Consider the following 23,329-nt stretch of genomic DNA (forward strand, 5'->3'; position numbering starts at 1 on the left):
CCCTATGATTTTTCACTTTGATAATTCATGTTTTAGGTTGGCCTTCCAAGTTGGGTGACCTTTTAGACTTAGTAGCCATCTGTAATGTCCCTAGTGCTATACGTGCTCTGGATACTTACTTTAGCAGGTATACATGTTATAGTGAGAAATATTCTGATCTGAGAATTGAGTAAACTGGACTTGGATGATCCTTACCTTATCTCAAGCTCACGTGTTCTATGACTCCTTGGAAAATAGTCTATTCGTGATTTCACTGAGAAGTAGCAAAGAGTTAAGCCACGGCAATGATTTGAGTTTTATACCTTAGTTTTCAGGATTCATACTGTTTTATCAAGGTTTTTTTTTTTTTAATAGGTCGTTTCTTCCATGTTCTCCTTCTACGCTTAACATTTTTAGGCATAATAAATCTTACTCATTCCAACCCTTCTCCTTCTAGATGAGATGAGTCTTTCAGGAATACCTCATTAAAGGTGTTAAATGTCAAAGCAGTTACCTTTATGAGCCGTCATGTGTCGTTTGATTATTGTACCATCACGAGTCATGATTAAAACCACTTAATGACAGTGTTTCAAGAATACTTCTATGATGAAATTTCTGTGTGACAGCTGGGGACCCTCTGGCATTTGGAGGAGGTATTTGGTTTATAAGCAGTTTCATTGTGTTTGTCATCTAGAAAATACCTCCCCCTTACCCAAGAAAAATTTTAAATGTCTTTGGTTTTCTTAATTTAGTAATATTAACGATGCTTGAAGCCATTTTGCCTTCGAATAACTTTTCCAACATATACAAAGATTTGAGCAGATGTAATTCACATATTTCACTTCCCACTCACTTATGCTTCTACATTAGGGCCCTACCTCTCCTCACATGCCTGTTTATTATTTCCTTGTACATTTGAAAAACTTTTTCTAAGTAGCTTAAGGTGGTACTTGTTAAAAAGAGGATTTGGCACCCACATGGTGACTGAAAAGCAAAAGGAACAGAAAGAAAAAGTAGGTAGTATCATGTGTATGTCACATACACTGTTCCTTCCCTTTCCTCTACCTCCAAGGTAGAAGAGGTTGACTCACTTCCCATTCTTGTCTGCCACCGCTTACCCCCTTGGTGTCCATACGTTTGTTCTCTACTTCTGTGTCTCTATTTCTGCCCTGCAAACCGGTTCATCTGTACCATTTTTCTAGGTTCCACATTCTTGTCTGTGCTTTTTGGACTTTTGGCTTCTTTTCTCCTTCAAGGCTACTCTTGAATGTGAATGTATATTTTGGGGGTGGAGGAAGAAACGTGGGAAAGGGTTTTCACGTTCCGTGTTCAGCAGGGAACAGGATAGAGCACTGAATAGAATAGTGAGGAAGGATGAGCAAGAGAACAACTGGAATGGAAGCAAGAAACTACTTTTCACTAACCCTTACAATTAAAGTCATGGTCAGAGGATTGGGACTGGAAGGGACCTAGTGATCTGTGATTATAGTACCTTAACCTAACAAATGCTCGAGGCATGAATATTCAATTTAAACTAATCTCATCATTTTAGAGGAGAAGGAATGGAATCCTACAAAGACATATTACCCAGGGCCATTCAACTAGTTAGGTGCAGACTAGATCCTCTGATTCCTCTTCCATTAGAAGATTCTGTAATGATTACTTTCTTTTTTGTATTTCCATCACCTGGCACAGAGTAGGTGTGGAAGGTTGAGCTCAACGAACTGTGTTATTTGTAGGGCTGGCGGCACTTACTAGGTCTCCGTGAGTGGCAGTCTAATAGAGTATGGATTTGGGAGTCAAACCTGGGTCTAAATCTTAGCTTGCCTGTTAGCACTTGGGCAAGTTTCTTTATCTTTCCAAGCCAAAGCTTTCATATCTCAATAAATGGGGATAATAATAGCTTCCACATAGTGTTGTGATAACAAATGAAACAAGTTATTGGAAGTATTTAGTTTGGAATGTGACACAGATCAGAGGCTTTGGTAAATATTTGTGAAATGAATAAGGGGTGACTATTGCTGTATTTTATCTCCCTCACAGAGAGTCACCATACTTTACATTTCAGGTGTGTCATAGTTTTTACAGATATGTATTCTTATTGCCATAGTTAACTGCAGTGTGGCTAACTTCTTTTTGTCTAGAAGATTCCTGTCTCAGCTACCTCACAGCCTTTTAATTTGTTTGATTGCAGACTAATCCATGCAGGACAGCTGTTAAACGGATTGGCAGGTCCAACTGTAATGAACGCAGCTCCATTCCTCTCCACAACGTGGTTCTCTGCAGACGAGCGGGCCACTGCCACAGCTATTGCATCAATGCTCAGTTATCTTGGGGGAGCATGTGCATTTTTAGTTGGACCACTTGTTGTTCCAGCTCCCAATGGGACGGCGCCTCTTCTTGCTTCAGAGAATAGCAGGGCCCACATTAAAGATCGCATAGAGACTGTATTATATGCAGGTATTTTGAAGTTTATTTTCTTCCTGTTATATTTTGTCTTTTATCCCCATCATCTTCACTCTACTTTTTGTATACCAGATCACTTCTTATGAAGTAGAGGACTAATCCATACATATTCATATATGTGCTTTCCTTTCATGTAATATGGAGATGCCTATTTGAAACTGACCCTTTCTTGGAAGTTTAAAATGTATTATTGCTACATGTAAGGTTATTTCTTAACTTTGCTCTTCCTGTCCATACAGTTAAGCACTGTGGTGTATTTTCTAGGTATCAGTATAAAAAGCTGAACGTCATGATCCACGATAAATATTTGTTAAGCATCTGTTGGTAGGTGTTAAGCCCATTTTCTCCCTTGCAGTTTCCCTGTCATTGGCCGTGTTCTCTAACCTTATAAACCTGTATCACCCATGATTTATCCTTTTCATTTCCTACTCTCTGTATGTTTAGTCTATTCATAAGGGACGTTGATCTTTTCAAAATATTGTCCTGGGTCCTTTCTCTTTATTTCTAGAGTCAAGCCCTAGTCCACTCTTAGATCTCCTTAAATATATCCCCTCTGGGGCTTCCCTGGTGGCGCAGTGGTTGAGAGTCCGCCTGCCGATGCAGGGGATGCGGGTTCGTGCCCCGGTCCAGAGGATCCCACATGCCGCAGAGCGGCTGGGCCCGTGAGCCATGGCTGCTGAGCCTGCGCGTCCGGAGCCTGTGATCCGCAACGGGAGAGGCCACAACAGCGAGAGGCCCGCGTACCGCAAAAAAAAAAAAAAAAAAAAAAATATATATATATATATATATATATATATCTCCTCTCTCCCCATGTGCCTGTTTATTATTTCCTTCTGCATTCAGAAAACTTTTTATAAGTGTTTACTATATATCAAGGACCTTGCTAAGCACTGGGATTTGGTAAGATCACTGATGAGATCATTATAATACAAATAAGGATATACAGAGCTTAGAAGGCCTAATTGACTTGGCTTTGGGGAGAAGTTGAGGAGTCAGGGAAGGCTTGACTGAATGTTCAAGCGGATTAAGGTTCCTTATAGAAGGAACAGCAAGTGAGAAGGCAGAGAAGGTATGAGAGAGCTCAGTATGTCCAGGGAACTGCACGTAATTTGCTGTGACTAGAGTGGTGTAAATATGTGTTTGGGTGTAGGTAGCAAGTGGCAGAAAATGAGACTGGAAAGATAAAGGACCAGATTATGATGTACTTCATATTAGTTCATGTATTTACTTATTAATTTAACAAATATATTTTGAACTCCTATGTATCTGTCAGTGTGCTAGGCACTGAAGTAAACATGGTTCCTGACCAGACAGAACTTACAGTGTCCCAAAGGATACAGACAAACAGTTGTAAAACAGGGTGGTAAGGGCTATAACCAAAGATCTACAGTTGCTTTGAGAGCTCAGAGGAGAAGCACCTAACCAGATTTTGGTGGTCAAGTAGAGCTTCCTGGAGTTGCAGCATTTAAGTTGGAACCTGATGGATGAGAGTTACCTAACTATAATGGGCAGAAGGAAGAATACATTAGAAAGACAGAGAGAACCATGGAGGAGAAGCCCAGTAATGGCGGGGAGAGTCTGCTGCATTCAAGTAACTGAAAACCCAGAGTAGCTTAGATCTGGTGAGAGTGGTGATAGATGAAGCCAGAGAGGTAAGCCATACCACACAAGCATTCTAAGCAGAAGTAAAGGGTTTGAAGTTCATCATGTTGTAGGCAAAGGCCACACTCTGGAGAATTTTACACTAGAGAGTTCTATAATGGAATTTACATTTCAAAACATTGGCCTGGCCAAAAAGTTCGTTTGGGTTTTTCTGGAACATGGAGAAACCCAAACGAATATTTTGGCCAACCCAGTAGGATTTGGAGGGAAGAAAAGTGAAATTAGAGGTGGTGGCAGTAAATAAAGCATTTAACCCCCTGTATACAGCTCACTCCTTTTCTCTTTTTTTGTTTTATTTTGGGGACCCAATGTTATTGCAGAATGCACAGGAAATTTGGTATTTTCTGCTTACATTACTCTTCAGTCTCCCACTTTATTATATAGGAAAAGGCATGACTTTTTTAAAAAATTTAATTTCATTTATTTTTTTATACAGCAGGTTCTTATTAGTCATCCATTTTATACACATCAGTGTATACATGTCAATCCCAATATCGCAATTCATCACACCCACCCCCCGCGCCACCGCTTACCCCCCTTGGTGTCCATACGTTTGTTCTCTACTTCTGTGTTTCTATTTCTGCCCTGCAAACCGGTTCATCTGTACCATTTTTCTAGGTTCCACATATATGCGTTAATATATGATATTTGTTCTTCTCTTTCTGACTTACTTCACTCTGTATGACAGTCTCTAGATCCATCCACATCTCAACAAATGACCCAATTTCGTTCCTTTTTATGGCTGAGTAATATTCCATTGTATATATGTACCACATCTCCTTAATCCATTCGTCTGTCGATGGGCATTTAGGTTGCTTCCATGACCTGGCTATTGTAACTAGTGCTGCAGGGAACATTGGGGTGCATGTGTCTTTTTGAATTATGGTTTTATTTGGGTATATGCCCAGTAGTAGGATTGCTGGGTCATATGGTCTAAAAACTATTTTTAGTTTTTAAGGAACCTCCATCCTGTTCTCCATAGTGGCTGTATCAATTTACATTCCCACCAACAGTGCAAGAGGGTTCCTTTTCCCCACACCCACTCCAGAATTTGTTGTTTGTAGATTTTCTAATGATGCCTATTCTAATCCGTGTGAGGTGATACCTCATTGTAGTTTTGATTTGCCTTTCTCTAATAATTAGCGATGTTGAGCAGCTTTTCATGTGCTCCTTGGCCATCTGTATGTCTTCTTTGGAGAAATGTCTATTTAGGTCTTCTGCCCATTTTTGGATTGGGTTGTTTGTTTTTTTACTATTGAGCTGCATGAGCTGTTTATAAATTTTGGAGATTAATCCTTTGTCCATTGATTCGTTTGCAAATATTTTCTCCCATTCTGAGGGTTGTCTTTTCATCTTGTTTATGGTTTCCTTTGCTGTGCAAAAGCTTTTAAGTTTCATTAGGTCCCATGTGTTTATTTTTGTTTTTATTTCTATTACTCTAGGAGTTGGATCAAAAAAGATGTTGCTGTGAGTTATGTCAAAGAGTGTTCTTCCTATGTTTTCCTCTAAGAGTTTTATAGTTTCTGGTCTTACATTTAGGTCTTTAATCCATTTTGAGTTTATTTTTGTGTATGGTGTTAGGGAGTGTTCTAATTTCATTCTTTTATCTGTAGCTGTCCAGTTTTCCCAGCACCACTTATTGAAGAGGCTGTCTTATCTCCATTGTATATCCTTGCCTCCTTTGTCATAGATTAGGTGACCATAGGTGCGTGGGTTTATCTCTGGGCTTTCTATCTTGTTCCATTAATCTATTTTTCTGTTTTTGTGCCAGTACCATATTGTCTTGATTACTGTAGCCTTGTAATATAGTCTGAAGTCAGGGAGTCTGATTCCTCCAGCTCCGTATCTTTCCCTCAAGACTGCTTTGGCTATTCGGGGTCTTTTGTGTTTCCATACAAATTTTAACATTTGTTTTTCTAGTTCTGTAAAAAATGCCATTGGTAATTTGACAAGGATTGCATTGAATCTGTAGATTGCTTTGTGTAGTATAGTCATTTTCACAATATTGATTCTTCCAATCCAAGAACATGGTATATCTCTCCATCTGTTTGTATCACCTTTAATTTCTTTCATCAGTGTCTTATAGTTTTCTGCATACAGGTCTTTTGTCTCCCTAGGTAGGTTTATTCCTAGGTATTTTATTCTTTTTGTTGCAGTGGTAAATGGCAGTGTTTCCTTAATTTCTCTTTCAGATTTTTCATCATTAGTGTATAGGAATGCAAGAGATTTCTGTGCATTAATTTTGTATCCTGCAACTTTACCATATTCATTGATTGGCCCTAGTAGTTTTCTGGTGGCATCTTTAGGATTCTCTGTGTATACTATCATGTCATTTGCAAACAGTGACAGTTTGACTTCTTTTCCAATTTGTATTCCTTTTATTTCTTTTTCTTCTCTGATTGCCATGGCTAGGACTTCCAAAACTATGTTGAATAATAGTGGTGAGAGTGGGCATCCTTGTCTTGTTCCTGATCTTAAAGGAAATGCTTTCAGTTTTTCACCATTGAGAATGATGTTTGCTGTGGGTTTGTCATATATGGCCTTTACTATGTTCCCTCTGTGCCCACTTTCTGGAGAGTTTTTTTTTTTTTTTTTTTTTTTGTGGTACGCGGGCCTCTCACTGTTGTGGCCTCTCCCATTGCGGAGCACAGGCTCTGGACGCGCAGGCTCAGCGGCCATGGCTCACGGGCCCAGCCGCTCTGCGACATGTGGGATCTTCGTAGACCGGGGCACGAACCCGTGTCCCCTGCATCGGCAGGCGGACTCTCAACCACTGTGCCACCAGGGAAGCCCTCTGGAGAGTTTTTATCATAAATGGGTGTTGAATTTTGTCAAAAGCTTTTTCTGCATCTATTGAAATGATAATATGGTTTTTATTCTTCAATTTGTTAATATGGTGTATCACACTGATTTGCTTATATTGAAGAATCCTTGCATCCCTGGGATAAATCCCACTTGATCATGGTGTATGATCCTTTTAATGTGTTGTTGGATTCTGTTTGCTAGTATTTTGTTGAGAATTTTTGCATCTATATTCATCAGTGATACTGGTGTGTCATTTTCTTTTTTTGTAGTATCTTTGTCTGGTTTTGGTATCAGGGTGATGGTGGCCTCATAGAATGAGTTTGGGAATGTTCCTTCCTGTGCAATTTTTTGGAAGAATTTGAGAAGGATGGGTGTTAGCTCTTCTCTAAATGTTTGATAGAATTCACCTGTGAAGCCATCTGGTCCTGGACTTTTGTTTGATGGAAGATTTTTAATCACAGTTTCAATTTCATTACTTGTGATTGGTCTGTTCATAGTTTCTCTTTCTTCCTTGTTCAGTATTGGAAGGTTATACCATTCTAAGAATTTGTCCATTTCTTCCAGGTTGTCCATTTTATTGGCATAGAGTTGCTTATAGTAGTCTCTTAGGATGCTTTGTATTTCTGTGGTGTCTGTTGTAAGTTCTCCTTCTTCACTTCTAATTTTATTGATTTGAGTCCTCTCCCTCTTTTTCTTGATGAGTCTGGCTAAAGGTTTATCAATTTTGTTTATCTTCTCAAAGAACCAGCTTTTAGTTTTATTGATCTTTGCTATTGTTTTCTTTGTTTCTATTTCATTTATTTCTGCTCTGATCTTTATGATTTCTTTCCTTCTGCTAACTTTGGGTTTTGTTCGTTCTTCTTTCTCTAGTTCCTCTAGGTGTAATGTGAGATTATTTGAGATTTTTCTTGTTTCTTGAGGTAGGCTTGTATAGCCATAAACTTCCCTCTTAGAACTGCTTTTGCTGCATCCCATAGGTTTTGGATCATAGTGTTTTCATAGTCATTTGTCTCCAGGTATTTTTTGATTTCCTCTTTGATTTCTTCAGTGATCTCTTGGCTATTTAGTAATGTATTGTTTAGCATCCATGTGTTTTGTGTTTTTTACCTTTTTTTCCCTGTAATTTATTTCTAATATCATAGCATTGTGGTCAGAAAAGATGCTTGATATGATTTCAATTTTCTTAAGTTTACTGAGGTTTGATTTGTGACCCAAGATGTGATCTATCCTGGAGAATGTTCCATGTGCACTTAAGAAGAAAGTGTAATCTGCTCTTTTTGGATGGAATGTCCTATAAATATCAATTAAATCTACATGGTCTATTGTGTCATTTAAAGCTTGTGTTTCCTTATTAATTTTTCTGTTTGGATGATCTGTCCATTGGTGTAAGTGAGGTGTTAAAGTCCCCCACTATTATTGTGTTTCTGTCAATTTCCTCTTTTATAGCTGTTAGCAGTTGCCTTATGTATTGAGGTGCTCCTATGTTGGGTGCATATATATTTATAATAGTTATATCTTCTTCTTGGATTGATCCCTTGATCATTATGGAGTGTCCTTCCTTGTCTCTTGTAACATTCTTTTTTTTTAAGTCTATTTTATCTGATATGAGTATTGCTACTCCAGCTTTCTTTTGATTTCCATTTGCATGGAATATCTTTTTCCATCCCCTCACTTTCAGTCTGTATGTGTCCCTAGGTCTGAAGTGGGTCTCTTGTAGGCAGCATATATATGGGTCTTGTTTTTGTATCCATTCAGCCAGCCTGTGTCTTTTGGTTGGAGCATCTAATCCATTCACGTTTAAGGTAATTATCGATATGTATGTTCCTGTTACCATTTTCTTAATTGTTTTGGGTTTGTTTTAGTAGGTCCTTTTCTCCTCTTGTGTTTCCCACTTAGAGAAGTTCCTTTAGCATTTGTTGTAGAGCTGGTTTGGTGGTGCTGAAGTCTCTTAGCTTTTGCTTGTCTGTAAAGCTTTTGATTTCTCCATCGAATCTGAATGAGATCCTTGCTGGGTAGAGTAATCTTGGTTGTAGGTTCTTCCCTTTCATCACTTTAAGTATATTATGCCACTCTCTTCTGGTTTGTAGAGTTTCTGCTGAGAAATCAGCTGTTAACCCTATGGGAGTTCCCTTGTAATTTGTCATTTTTCCCTTGCTGCTTTCAATAATTTTTCTTTGTCTTTAACTTTTGCCAATTTGATTACTGTGCGTCTCGGCGTGTATCTCCTTGGGTTTATCCTGTATGGGACTCTCTGCACTTCCTGGACTTGAGTGGCTATTTCTTTTCCCATGTTAGCTAAGTTTTCGACTATAATCTCTTCAAATATTTTCTCAGGTCCTTTCTCTCTGTCTTCTCCTTCTGGGACCCCTATAAGCCGAATGTTGTTGTATTTAATGTTGTCCCAGACGTCTCTTAGGCTGTCTTCATTTCTTTTCATTCTTTTTTCCTTATTCTGTTCTGCAGCAGTGAATTCCACCATGCTCTCTTCCAGGTCACTTATCCGTTCTTCTGCGTCAGTTATTCTGCTATTGATTCCTTGTATAGTTTTCATTTCAGTTATTCTCTTGTTCATCTCTGTTTGTTTGTTCTTTAATTCTTTTAGGTGCTTGTTCTTTAATTCTTCTAGGTCTTTGTTAAACATTTCTTGCATCTTCTTGATCTTTGCTTCCATTCTTTTTCCGAGGTCCTGGATCATCTTCACTATCATTCTGAAATCTTTTTCTGGAAGGTTGCCTATCTCCACTTCATTTAGTTGTTTTTCTGGGGTTTTATCTTGTTCCTTCATCTGGTACATAGCCCTCTGCCTTTTCATCTTGTCTATCTTTCTGTGAATGTGATTTTTGTTCCACAGGCTGCAGGATTGTAGTTCTTCTTACTTCTGCTCGACAGCTCACTCCTTTTAAAGAAAGAAGTTGAAATGTAAAAGTAACTAAGTAAATAAAACTGAAAGTAGGTAAAACATAAATTTTATTTAAATTAAAATTTATAAATATATATATTTATAATTTATATAAATAAATATATATAAATTTTATATATAAATTTGTTATATCATTCTTTTTATTGAAAGCTTAAGAAATCATTATATCTTTTAAATGACTGGATTTTAGGCATTATTAGGCATGTAGTAATGCTCTACATCCTCTGCCTTATGGTTTTCATGCAGTCAAGCAGAAACCCCTACTCAAAGCTTCCAGCTATTGCTTCAGTGCTTTTGTATTTTCCAGTTTGCGTCCCTGAGATAATGTCCCATGACCCTTCATTCCATTAAAAAATATTTTGCTTAGAATCATGGTCTTAAGAGATTAATGACTCTTAAACTAAAATTATTTCAGACAAAGACATCATAAGTAAACTTTTGACCAATATATATAGGCCCACAGGTTCTCAACAAAATACTAGCAAACCAAATCCAGTAAAATAATAAGGATTATACACCACCAGCAAATGGGATTTATTCCTGGAATGCAATTTGGTTTAACGTTCAAACTTCAGCTAATGTAATATGTTAAATCAATAGAATGAAGGAGAAAAACTATGTGATCATCTTAACAGATGAAAAACAAAAGCATTTGGGAAATCCAGTACCATTTCAAGATAAAAGCACCCAACAGATTAGAAATAGACAGGAGCTCCCTCAACCTAATAATATTACGGCATCTACAAGAAACCCATAGATAATATCATATTTAATGGTCAAAGACTGAATGCATCCCCTCCTGAGATCAGGAACAAGACAAGGGTGTCCACTCTTGCCATGTCTACTTAACATTGTGTTGGGGATTCTAACCAGGATGACTGAGTAAGAAAAATAAGTAAAAGGCATCTATATCAGAAAGAAGGATGTAAAGCTATCTCTTGAAAATGATGTGATCTTGAATATAGAAAATCCTCTGTAAGCTAGAATAAAACTATTAGATCTAAAAAAACAAGTTTTAGGGTGCAAGATTAATATATAAAAATCAACTGTATTTCTACACATTTGCAATGAACAATCCAAACATGTAATTAGGAAAACAGTGCATTTGCAATAGCCTCAAAAAGAATAAAATATTTAGGAATAAAATTAACAATATAAGTGTAAAACTTGCACTCTGAAGACTATAGAGCACTATTGAAAGAAACTAAAGAAGACCTAAAGAAATGGAAAGACATCCTGTTCATGTGTTAGAAGTTTTAATATTGTGAAGGTGATAATACTCCCCACATTTATCTACAAATTCAGTGCAATCTCAATTAATATTCAGCTGCCTTTGTTGCAGAAATTGGCAAGCTGATCTTAAAATCTGTATGGAAATGCAAGGGACTCAGAATAGCCAAAACAACCTTAAAAAGGAACAAAGTTGGAGAACTCACAATTTCCAGTTTCAAAGCTTACTACAAAGCTACACTGATCAAGACAGCATGGTACTGGCATAATGATAGACATATAAATCAACAAAAGTGAGATTCCAAAAAATAAACCATTACATTTATAGTCAATTGACTTTTGACAACAGTGACAAGACAATTCAATGGGGAAAGAATAGGCTTTTCAACAAGTGGTATTGGAATAACTGGATATGCACATGCAAAAGAATCAATTTGAATCCCTTCCTTACGCCATACATAAAAATTAATTCAAAATAGGTCATAAACCTAAATGTGAGAACTAAAACTATATAAACTCTTAGAAGAAAACATAGGAGTAAACCTTCATGACCTTGGGTTAGGCGAAGCCTTTTTATAAAGGATAAATGGCACAAATGGCAAAAGAAAAATAGAAAACTAGGATTTCATTAAAATTAAAATCTTGTGCTTCAAAATACACCATCAACAAAGTGAAAAGACCCATAGAATGGGAGAAAATAATTGCAAATCATATATCTGATAAGGAACTTGTATCCAGAATATTTTTTTTAAATTCTTACAATTCAACGACAAAAAGACAAACAATTCAATTAAAAGATGGGCAAAGGACTCAAATAGAGATTTCTCCGAAGAAGATACACAAATGGCCAAGAAGCACATGAAAAGTTGCTCATTGTCATTATTCATTAGGGTAATGTAAATCAAAACCATAATGAGTTAAACTTCAACCCAGTAGGGTGACTATAATCACTAAAATGGAAAATAACAAGTGTTGATGAGAAAGTGGAGAAATCGGAACCCTCGTCTTTGCTGGTAGTAATATAAAATGATACAGCCTCTTTGGAAACAGGTTGGCAGTTCCTCAAAATGTTAAACATAGATTACCATATGACCCACCAATTCCATTTCCAGGTATATGCCTAAGTGAGATGAAAACATACATCCATGCAGAAATTTGCACGCAAATATTTGTAGTAGCATTATTCATAATAGCCCCAAAGTAGAAACAATCTAAATGTCTGTTAACTAAGTGTATTTAAAAATGTGGTATATCCATTCAGTGGAATATTATTTGGCAAAAAATAAAGTACTGCTCCAACATGGGTGAATCTTGAAAACATTAAGTTAAAGAAGCCAGTCACAAAAGACTACGTATTATATGATTCCATTTATTAGAAATGTCCATAGTACTCAAATCCATAGAGATTGAAAGCAGATTAATGGTTGCCTGGGCTAGGAAATTTGTGGAGTAATGGATACAGAGTTTCTTTGGGGGATGATAAAAAATTTTTTAATTGTGGTGATGGTTGTAAAATTCATTGAATTATGCACTTTAATGTGTGAATTATATGTCACGTGAATTATATCTCAGTGAAGCTGTTTACAAAAATGCCAGTAGTAAGATGGGCAAAGAATACAAACAAGGCAATCACAGAAGAAATACAAATGACCAATAAGCATATGGAAGATGCTCATTCATTGTTACGAATAATGAAAAGGACTGTAAATTAAAGCAATTCATTTACTTCTTGTTGTTCCTCAGATTGTCAAAGAATAAAGACATTATCTGTGGTTAAGTGTCTTATAGAAATATTGTACCTTTTGCTAAGAATATAGCCCTAGAATTAGAATTATCCTACTGAACGGATCTCTAGAAATCACTTAATCCGTTTCCTTTATTGGCCCAGAAAGAGTAAGGGATTCATTCAATTTATAAGTTAATTAATGGCATGGATACATCTATACTCCAAGGCTTCCTGACTTTTCTACTAGAGTCATGCTTTTCTACTAAATTGGGCACAGTCAAAAGCTGGAGTTTCCATGTGCCAGAACTCTGGAGGGAATGATCAGGACTCCTAGGAACCTTTCCTTCTGTAATGGTGCCAAACTAAGATTGTTCAGATGTTCATTTTACTTCTGATTGTTTAATAGCCTACATTAGCTAGTCTTGTGTTTGTTAAATTTTGCTGTCTCCTGGTTTCTTTCTTTCTTTTTTTTTTCTTTTTTGGATGCTCTTCTGTTTTGTCCGATTTCCCATGTAGTCTATAAATTGAGTCTGTCCTACACAGTGCATCAGAATATCCTGTCATTGGTCAAACAAACCTTCTCCTATTCTGTTCTTAGCAATTTTCTATTATATTCTTTATTTCTTAGGACCATGCTTATTAGACAGTCATCCTAGACCTGTTTAAAGATCTCTGTTGTAGATAGTACTGTTGGTTTTTAATGTGTTTCCTCCAGAGTAACATTTGTTTACTGCCTCAGTCCTCTTTCTGTGTAGTGTACTATACCATAAGTCTACCATACTTATTTCCTTATGACTTCTTACCTGCTAAAAGTTACATTTTTATGTATCAGTCTTTCTCACAATACTGAGCTATTTTGGCTAGGCAAGTACTATATTTTGCTTATCTTTATATATCTAAAGCTTCAATGATGCGCAATAAATATTTGTTAGATAGATACTTGAGATACTGAACTTTTTGTGTTGTCTGATTAACATTTTACTTTTTTTTTTTTCAGAGTTTGGAGTTGTCTGCTTACTATTTTCTGCAACTCTAGCTTATTTCCCACCACGACCTCCTCTTCCTCCCAGTGTTGCTGCAGCTAGCCAGCGGCTGAGTTATCGGCGGAGCTTTTGTAGATTATTAAGGTAAATATACTTAAAATCACTTACTGGTTTTGACTAGCACCTTGAAGATGATTCCACATTTCTCTAAGATAATTTAAGATAGTAGTTTTTCAACAACCTACTAATCAGGTTGTAAATAATTGATAAAATATTGGTTAAATATTTTAGAGAGATTTCTTATCAGAAATCTATCTTTAAAAATTGCCCAGGACAGGAATAAAGATGCAGATGTAGAGAATGGACTTGAGGACACCGGGAGGGGGAAGGATAAGCTAGGATGAAGTGAGAGAGTGGCACTAACATGTATACAGTACCAAATGTAAAATAGATAGCTAGTGGGAAGCAGCTGCATAGCACAGGGAGATCAGCTTGGGGATAGGGAGGGTGGGAGGGAGATGCAAGAAGGAGGAGATACGGGGATATATGTATATGTATAGCTGATTCACTTTGTTATATAGCAGAAACTAACACAGCATTGTAAAGCAATTATACTCCAATAAAGATGTTTAAAAATTAAATAAAATAAAATAGAAACAAAAAAAAATAAAATAAATTAAAATTGCCCAAAGCAAAAACCTCTATAGTTTTTGCCTTCTCTATATACCACCCATATTTAAAAAATCAAACCTTTTGTTTAAATAAGTTTCTTTTATAAGGAAACATCATATAATAGTATCTGTGAAATCATGTGTTTTATGTGTTTATTATATTTTCCCTAATATGCAAATTATTTTTATTCATTATGTATTTCTTGATACACATTAAAATAAACAAGTGCTATTTAATACAAAGTGAATAAAATAAATAATGTTTATTTACATATCACCTAAAATCATCTTGAACCTCCAGTGGGATCATATTTTGAGAAACTTAATTTCTAATTTTACTTTATTTTATTGGTACAACTTAAATTCGATTAAATTCTACACTTGAAGGCTTCAAATACTTGAAGGCCCAGTACTGAATTTGATTCTTTGGATATATAGACCATTTCTGATGATTATGATTTGTAATTGGGCCACTAGATCTTATGTTTTGGATTTTTTTCTCCAGTTAGTTGTGATGAGTTTTTATTGATTCATCAACAACTCTCGCTAGTTAGTTCTTTCTTTTCTAGTCTTCCTCTCCCACCAGATGGTAAGTTCCTTGTGGTCAAGAACTGTCTTTGTATCCTATATATTAATAATGTCTGATAGGAATATAATGGGAGCCACATGTGTAATTTTAAATCTTCTAGTAGCCTTATTTAAAAAAAGTAGAAAGAAACAGGTAAAATTAATTTTAATAGCATATTTTATTTAACTCAATATATCTCAAGTATTATTTCAACATGTAATCACTATTCAGAATTATTAATGAGATACTTTACATTTTTTTATTCATAGAAAATCTTTTAAATCCAGTGTGTATTTTATACTTACAGCACATCTCAATTTAGATGCTAAATTTGCATTAGAAATCTAAATGGTCTGCATTTAGATTTCATTAAATTTACAATTAAAACAGTTTTCATTGAGCAGTGTCTCCCATATTACACTGTTTATCTAAAGTTAAAAATAACTACCTGCAGTTTTTCAAATTTTGAATCAATACATCTTTGATATTATTTGAAAGGTCTTATATTCTACAGGCAATTGTTTGGGGCTTAATTGAAGATCTTTCACTTCCATAAAATACATTTTTTTCTCTTCATAATTTTAAACAAAACTTCCATAGCTAAAAGAACAATTTATTTTACCATCTCTCCATCTAAAAATCTTTTTCTTCTTGTGCAGGAATCCAAACCATTTTATAGCTGACCAAAAGTATAAGCTCAGATCTGTTAAAAATTGTTTAAAAATGTTTGTTGAACATTTAATTTAGATTTCAGACAACTAATCTTCTTGATTCTTTTTTGATTTTAAGAAGAAACTTCTTATAAAATTTATTGTGTAATTGTTGAACATGTCCCTTAATATTATCCACTTAATTGTCCTAAAAATTTTTTTCCATAACAGACATCAATTTTACTCTGCTGCAATAAGTTGCATCTACCATTTATTGTGAAATTTGCATCATACTTCATCTCATAGTTTTCTTCCTGCATAAAATATTCATAAGCAAATTACAACGTTATATCAGTGTGTAACAAATAATTAGAACTGAGTTAGTTCATTGACACCAAGAAGATCAGTGACGGGTTATAATACTAGAAACAACATATGCTACCACGTGCACACTACAGTAATATCTTATACAATGCAGCAGTTAAAGTGAAATGTACTTCTGCCAAAACAATAAAGTTGGTGTTTAATGGAAAAATACTTTTCACTGTTTCTGTTTTTAAATTGGATTTTAATTAATTAAAATGAAGTAAAATTAAAAATTAGTTCTTTACTTGCACTAGTCACATTTCAAGTGCTCACTAGCCACATTTGACTAATGGCTACCATGTTAGACAGCATAGCTATGTAACATTGTTTTTCAAACTTTGATTCATAGCCAATCAAAAAGTAGAATGGAATAAAAAAGAATGGAAAATATTATTGCATCTCCCATAGTAATGATACATATTTTTGTGATACTTTTGTTTCAGTATTTATGTACTGAATATTGGTAGATAGAATATTTCTCATTCTGGAGTACAGTAAAAAGTTTTTGAAAACAACATCTCTGTAGCAGCTAGTAAATTGCTTCCACATAATAGGCAAGAAAATCATATTAGTTCTATTGAATTGTGATCAGTAGAACATATTTGTAAGATGAGAGTTAAAATGATACTTTTTTTTTTTAAGATGCTATTTAACTAAATTTTTCTCCATGCAGAGCTAGAGGTTAGAGAGCAATAGGTAAGGCTAGAGAGGTAGGTTAGGGTCAGATCATGCCATACTAATCATTTTGGACTATTCTGTGGGAAATGAGGAGTAACTGTAGGGTTTTAAGGTAAGGAGTTATGTAAAAGATTGTTCTGACAAGGAAAAAACAACTTAAAATGATCCCTTTGACCACAGTATACCGTGTGTTTGCTTCTAATTACCCTAGAGTCAAGATCTTTATTCTCTGTTCAAACTATAGAGTATAAGATCTTTCTTCTCTATTAAAAACCCTTTACACTAATGCCTAACATTCCTTTGTCTCTTCCCACATTCGTTCGTTTACTGTGCAGGATTGCCTGCTTCTACTTTGGGCTTTCCAGGGGTCTTCTTTGGGCCTGCCACGCTCCATTCCCCTAACCTACCTGTGTAATTTTCCCTGGTCCTTCAAAGAACTCCTGATATCATTACTTCCTGGATTAATCAGAATAACTGCTTCTCTAGATGCTAATTCCATTGTCTGGGCAGAAAAAAAAATCAGTGGTTATGCTCCAAAGGTTCCACCACAATTATTTATTTACTGTCCATATGATTCCCATCACTTAACGTGCGTTTAACCTGTGTAACCTAATGTAAACATTTTTCTCCCTTTATGTATCAGTTTAATGTTTGATGATGGTGGTGGTTGTCTTTGCCTTTTAGACTTCAAGAGTGGAGAGTTGAGTTGAACGTGTTCCTTACTTCAGGATACATGAACAGGATACATGAACACGTTTATTCATTCATTCTTTTATTTATATTTCTCACTCCCATTCCCTTCTCCCTCCCTAGGATACCTCTCAAACGCATTTGACGTGTATCTCTTTGTGCTCTGCGACATGTGTGTTGTTTTGTATGTGCCTCTCTGTTTAATTTATCTAAATGATGGCACATCATGTATTTCATTCGGTTTTGACGTTTTTTCACTAAACACTACGTGGTTTTTAAAATTACTTTTCATTTTGGAAATACAAAGGTAGAGTAGTATAACATCTGTAACCCCATAACCCAATATCAACAGTTACCAATTTATGACCGATATTGTTTCATTTGTACTGTACCCACTTCTCCCCTTCCTGTATTATGAAGCAAATCCCAAATGACAAATCATTTCACCCATAAACATTTCAATTTGTATATGTTAAAAAGATAGGGACTCTTTTTAACATAAATATGGTACCACTGTCACACTAAAAATGTCTTAGCAGTAGTTTGCTACTGTCAAATCAGTGTTTCAATTTCCAAGTGTCTCATAAATGTCATAAGTTTTGGGGTTTTTTTAGCAATTTGTTTGAATCAGGATCTAGATTAGGTCCATGCATTGCAGTTGGCTCAAATGCCTTATAATTTGTAGGTTTCCTTTCCCTCTCTCTCTTTCCCTTGTAATTTATTTGTTGAGGAACCAGCTCTCTTGTCTCCAAGATCTGGATTTTGTTAATTGCCTCTTTGTAGTACTTTGCCAGGTTCCTCTGCCCTTTGTATTTCCTATAAATTGTTAGCTAGAGCTATGTTCTGATTCAGGTTTTGGTTTTGATTTTACAAGACCACTTCATGGGTGATGCTACTTTCTTCCATCAGGAGGCACATGATATCTGGATAGCTCTCATTTTGTGATATTAGTGCTCTGTTTTCAAGATGTGTCCCTGTGCTATGTGTACACCTAGTTCTTTGTACTCCATGGTATGAAACCATTGCGTTTTGTATACCCACTTCCATTGTGTACTCAGATTGCCTCCAACTCATTGTCACCACAGATAACACTGCAGTGATATCCTGCACATCACCATAGACCTAAGAATTCTTTGGAAAACAAACCCCACAAGATTGCTGGGTCATAAGCTATTTTAAGCTTAATTTGCCAAGTATTGCCAAATTGCTCTAAAAAAAGTGCCTGCACTTGTCTATACTTCCAACCACAGTGCCCATTTCCCTATATGCTTACCAAACTTGGCATTATCCATCTTTCTAATTTTCACTAGTCTAATGGGTATAAAGAAATATATCTTTTGTTTAATTTGCATTTTCTGGTTATTGATAAATTTGAGACTCATGTGGTTGTTTGCCATTTAGGTTTCCATCCACTGTAAATTCCTCTTCTGCCAATGTCTCAGTGGTAGTTTCTTTTTCTTAATGATTTACATATTCTAGATATAAGTTCGCTGTTGATTTTTAGAAGTCAAATTTCTATTTGCTATCTGTCTACTAATTTTGTCGATGAATTCCTTATTTATCAACTTTCTGGTTTTTTCTTTCACATTTACGTTTTCATCCCACCTAGAATCCACCTCAGTGTATGGTGTTAACTAATGATACAGGGTTTTCATTTTTCCCTCCATAAAGTGAACTAGTGCCATTCACTAAACAATCCTTAGCCCTTTGATTTTTGTAGTGCCGCCTTTATTGTAGATTGAGTTTCTGTGTCTTAGCCCTCTTTTTTCCTTCATTGCTCTCTTTGTTCTTGAGCCAATACCATACTAATTTTATTACTCTGGATGTGCAGTTTGTCTTAATAGCTGTCAGGACAAGGGCTTCCTTTTTCGTATTTTTAAAGGATGAGTTAGTGTTCTGAGGACTTTTATTTTCCCATATGAACTTTGGAGCAAATTTGATAAGTTTCTAAAAAAAATTCAACTGGAATTTTAATTGTGATTGAGTTGAATCATGAATTAGTTTGGGGTGAATTGACAGCATAGACTGTCTCCATTTATTTAAATCATCTTCTGTGCCCTTATGTGCTTCACCCTCTCCCACCCATAGAGGTCTTGGGTCTTCCTCGTTTATGCCTAGATACTTTATAGTTCACATTTTTTAAAAAATTGTTAACGGTATCTAATTTTTATTACATTTTTAAATTAAACTTTATTTTGAGATAATTATAGATTCATATGCAGTTGTAAAGAATAAGATGGAGAAATAACATGGACCCTTTACCCAGTTTCCTCTAATGATACCATCTTAGAAAACTACAGTGCAATATCACAACCAGAAAATTGACATGGATATAGTAAAGATATGGAACATTTCCGTCACATGGCTCCCTCCTGTTGCCCTTTTATAGCCACACCTACTTCCCTCCCACTCTACTCCTTTAACCCCTGGCAACCACTAATCTCTTTCCCGTTACTATAATGTCACTTCAAGAGCGTTATATAAATTGAGTCATACAGTAAAGAAGATTTTGGAGTTAGCTTTTTTCACCCACAATAATTCTCGGGAGAGTCATCCAAGTTGTTTTGTGTACTGGTAGTTATTCCTTTTTACTGCTCAGTAGTATTCCATGGTATGGATGTACACAGTTTGTTTAACCATTCACCTTTAATCTTTTTTTCCCTCCACCTTGTTCATCAGAAGAAACAGTAATTTATCCTTTCAAATAGGAGCTTTTAAAAAAAAAAACTGAATCTGCCTACTCATTCTAGGAAATAATGTTAGTAATTCATCTGTATAATAAACATTGAAATTTTTAAACTATATGAACAAAAATTATTCTTATAAATATAAAAAATTTAAGGAATTTATTAACAAACTGACAAATATTTTCTATTTCTGATTCTGGTGTTCCAATTTCAAAATGACTTACTTTTTTCTATGAGTAAGAGTTTAAACTCTAGATTTTGAATTTGTAATAATGTTTTCTTTTACTCCTCTTTTACAGCAATTTGAGATTTTTGATGATTGCTTTAGCATATGCCATACCACTTGGTGTATTTGCTGGCTGGTCTGGAGTTCTGGACTTAATTTTAACACCAGTGCATGTCAGCCAAGTAAGCATTTTATTTCTTTATATCTTGTAGGTATTTTTAGTTCACTAAAATTATAAATATTGTCTACTTGTTCTTACTTTTAGCTTCAAGACCTAGGTAAAACGTTATCCTGACTGCTGCAAAAGGAAGATCCTTATGAAATAGTTATAAATAATATTGATTTTCTTCTTGGATTTTGTTAACCACCATGAATTTCACATTTATTTGGGTATGATTACTTATGCTAATAAACAGAAAAATAAAGAAGGAAAATCTTAGAATCCTTGATTCTTGGTTTATAAAGATGAAGATCTCGTCATTAAATATATGGCTATGCCTACGTCTAATCCCTCACTTTCTCTTTAGCCTCAGTATCTCATTTCCTTAAAAATAACCATTTTAGGGCTTCCCTGGTGGCGCAGTGCTTGAGAGTCTGCCAGCCGATGCAGGGGACGCAGGTTCGTGCCCCGGTCCAGGAAGATCCCACATGCCGCGGAGCGGCTGGGCCCGTGAGCCATGGCCGCTGAGCCTGCGCGTCCGGAGCCTGTGCTCCGCAACAGGAGAGGCCACAGCAGTGAGAGACCCGCGTACTGCAAAACAAAACAAAACAGAACAAAAAAAACCATTTTATCTAAATGCTTATGACATCCATTCCTTCTCCCTGCTTCCAAATAGCACGGTAGAAAGGGGTAGAAAGACTTGGAAGGTCAGATGGAAGAAATCCAGCACACTGATGTGATATTCCATTGTATGAATAAACAACAATTTGTCCAATCTGCTTTTGATGAACATTTGGAATGTCTGCATTTGGGCTGTCATAAACAGTGCTGTATGGATATTCTCTTATATGTTTCTTGATGCACCTCTCTATACATTTCTGTTGAATATTTATCTAGGAATGGAATTGCTAGTTATAGGGTATGCCTGCTTTGATAGATGATGCCAGATTTCCCCAAAGTAGTTGTATTAGTTTATAGTCCGACCAGCAGTACATGAAATTTCTCCTTGTTGCACATCGTTACCAGCACTTGGCAATGTTAATCTTTTTAAATTTAGACGTGCTGATGACTGTGCAGTTGTGTGCCATTGTGGTGACTTCCATGACATCTTTTTAAGTGACATCCTTTTTTGTGACATACCTGTTCAAGTTTCTTGCCCACTACTGGGCTACCTTTTTCTTACTGATTTATAAAGAAGAGAGCTGTGTGAAAGGGCGCTCCCCAGCAAGTCCTGGCTGCGGAATGGACTGCACATGTAAAGGGCAAAGCTACCAGAGACTTATTAGAGAGACTGTTGTGGGGTGGAAAGCAGAACAAATATAGTAGAGGGCAGGCAGTGCAGGACCCTTGGAGTTCTGGCCCAGCCAGAGTGGTATGACCTCATTAACACCTTGTTAATATCTTAGGCTTCTGCTGAGACACCAGAAAGGACAAACTTTAGAATCAAGGACCATACCCTAGGTAGAGTAAGGCCTATTCTACTTAGACCCACCATGAACAAAGCCTAAAACCAAGCCCTGACAAAAATTTGCAGAGGGGATAATTTGGAGATTGAGTCCTGCCAGGTGAAAGGAGCTTGGGAAACAACTTGGTTTCTAATATTCCTCCCTAATAAAGCACAAAATCAAGCTTACACAAGTTCAAGGTAATTGAATGGCCTACTACACAAAAATGAACTATTTTATAGAAAGATAAAATTATCCAGAATCTCGATATTGTATCACCCACAGCATATAGTATACAGTTTTTAAAAAATTAGACATACAAAGAAACAGGAAAATATGGTTCATATTTTTAAAAGAAAAAAGTAGTCAATAGAAACCAATTTAGAGATAGTCTAGATATTGGATTTAGCAGTCAGAGCCTATAATGCAAAAGAGAGAGTGAGAGAAATCTTTTCTTGCTCCAAGTTCATAAATATATTCCCCTCTGTTATCTTGCAGAACTCTGTTATCCAGTACAGTAGCCACTAGTCACATGTGGCTATTTAATTTGAAGTTTAAATTAGTTGAAAGGAAATTAAAATTAAAAAGTCATTTCCTCATTGGTACTGGCCACTTTTCAGGTGCTCAGTAGCCACTTGCCACTTATGGGTACCATATCGGACAGTGTTGACATAGAACATTTCCATCATCACAGGAAGTTCTATTGAACAGTGCTGTTCTAGAAACTTTATTGTTATTCCTGTCACATTTAAACCTAGAATTGAATTTTGTGCTTGTTGTAAGGGTTAAGTTTCTTTTTTCCCACATAGTTCTCCATTAACCTCATATCAATTTTTGAAAAGATTGTTCTTTCCCCATTGCTCTCTAGTGTCATCTTTGTCATAATGAAGTGCCCTTATGTGCATGGATGTTTCTAAATTCTTTTTCTCATCTAGTCTATTTGTCTATCTCTGTGCCAACACCAAATTGTCCTAAGTATTCTAGTGTTAGAATAAGTTTTGGTGTTTAGCAGAATAAATACTCCCCTTATTGGGATGTAGATTAGAATTTTATGAACCTATAGATCAGTTCAAGAATTAACTTTTTTGGTAATAGTTCGTCTTCCAAGTCATTACTATTATATCTCTCTTCATCTACTTAGGTCCTAACGTCTCTCTAAATCTCTTTTCTGCAAAAACACCCTCTATTTATTTGTTAGATTTATTCCCAGGTATTTGATGCTTTCTGAAGCTATTGTAATTGGTAACTTTAAAAATCTTATTTTCTGTTGGTTGGCGTGTAGGAAGTATACTTGGTTTTTGAAAGTGATTGAACTACAGCTTGTCTTATATCCAGCAACCTTATTAAACTCACTTACTTATTTATCCATAGATACTTTGGCCTCTCTGCATACATCTCATATCGGTTGTTACTAATG

At 35.8% G+C, this 23,329-nt stretch overlaps 1 protein-coding gene across 1 annotated transcript in view; it reads left to right on the top strand.

The window, feature by feature from the left end:
* The window catches only part of SLC49A4 (solute carrier family 49 member 4), an 89,924-nt gene that overhangs the window by 27,390 nt on the left and 39,205 nt on the right, over positions 1-23,329 (top strand). Inside the window, exons 3-5 of the mRNA XM_082839862.1 lie at positions 2,174-2,439; positions 13,786-13,915; positions 20,381-20,489. Coding sequence (XP_082695988.1) covers positions 2,174-2,439; positions 13,786-13,915; positions 20,381-20,489 — 505 coding nt within the window. The remainder of the gene's footprint in view (positions 1-2,173; positions 2,440-13,785; positions 13,916-20,380; positions 20,490-23,329) is intronic.

The sequence above is a fragment of the Leucopleurus acutus genome (assembly GCF_964270905.1).
Source record: "Leucopleurus acutus genome assembly, chromosome: 5".
NCBI classification, from domain to species: domain Eukaryota; kingdom Metazoa; phylum Chordata; class Mammalia; order Artiodactyla; family Delphinidae; genus Leucopleurus; species Leucopleurus acutus.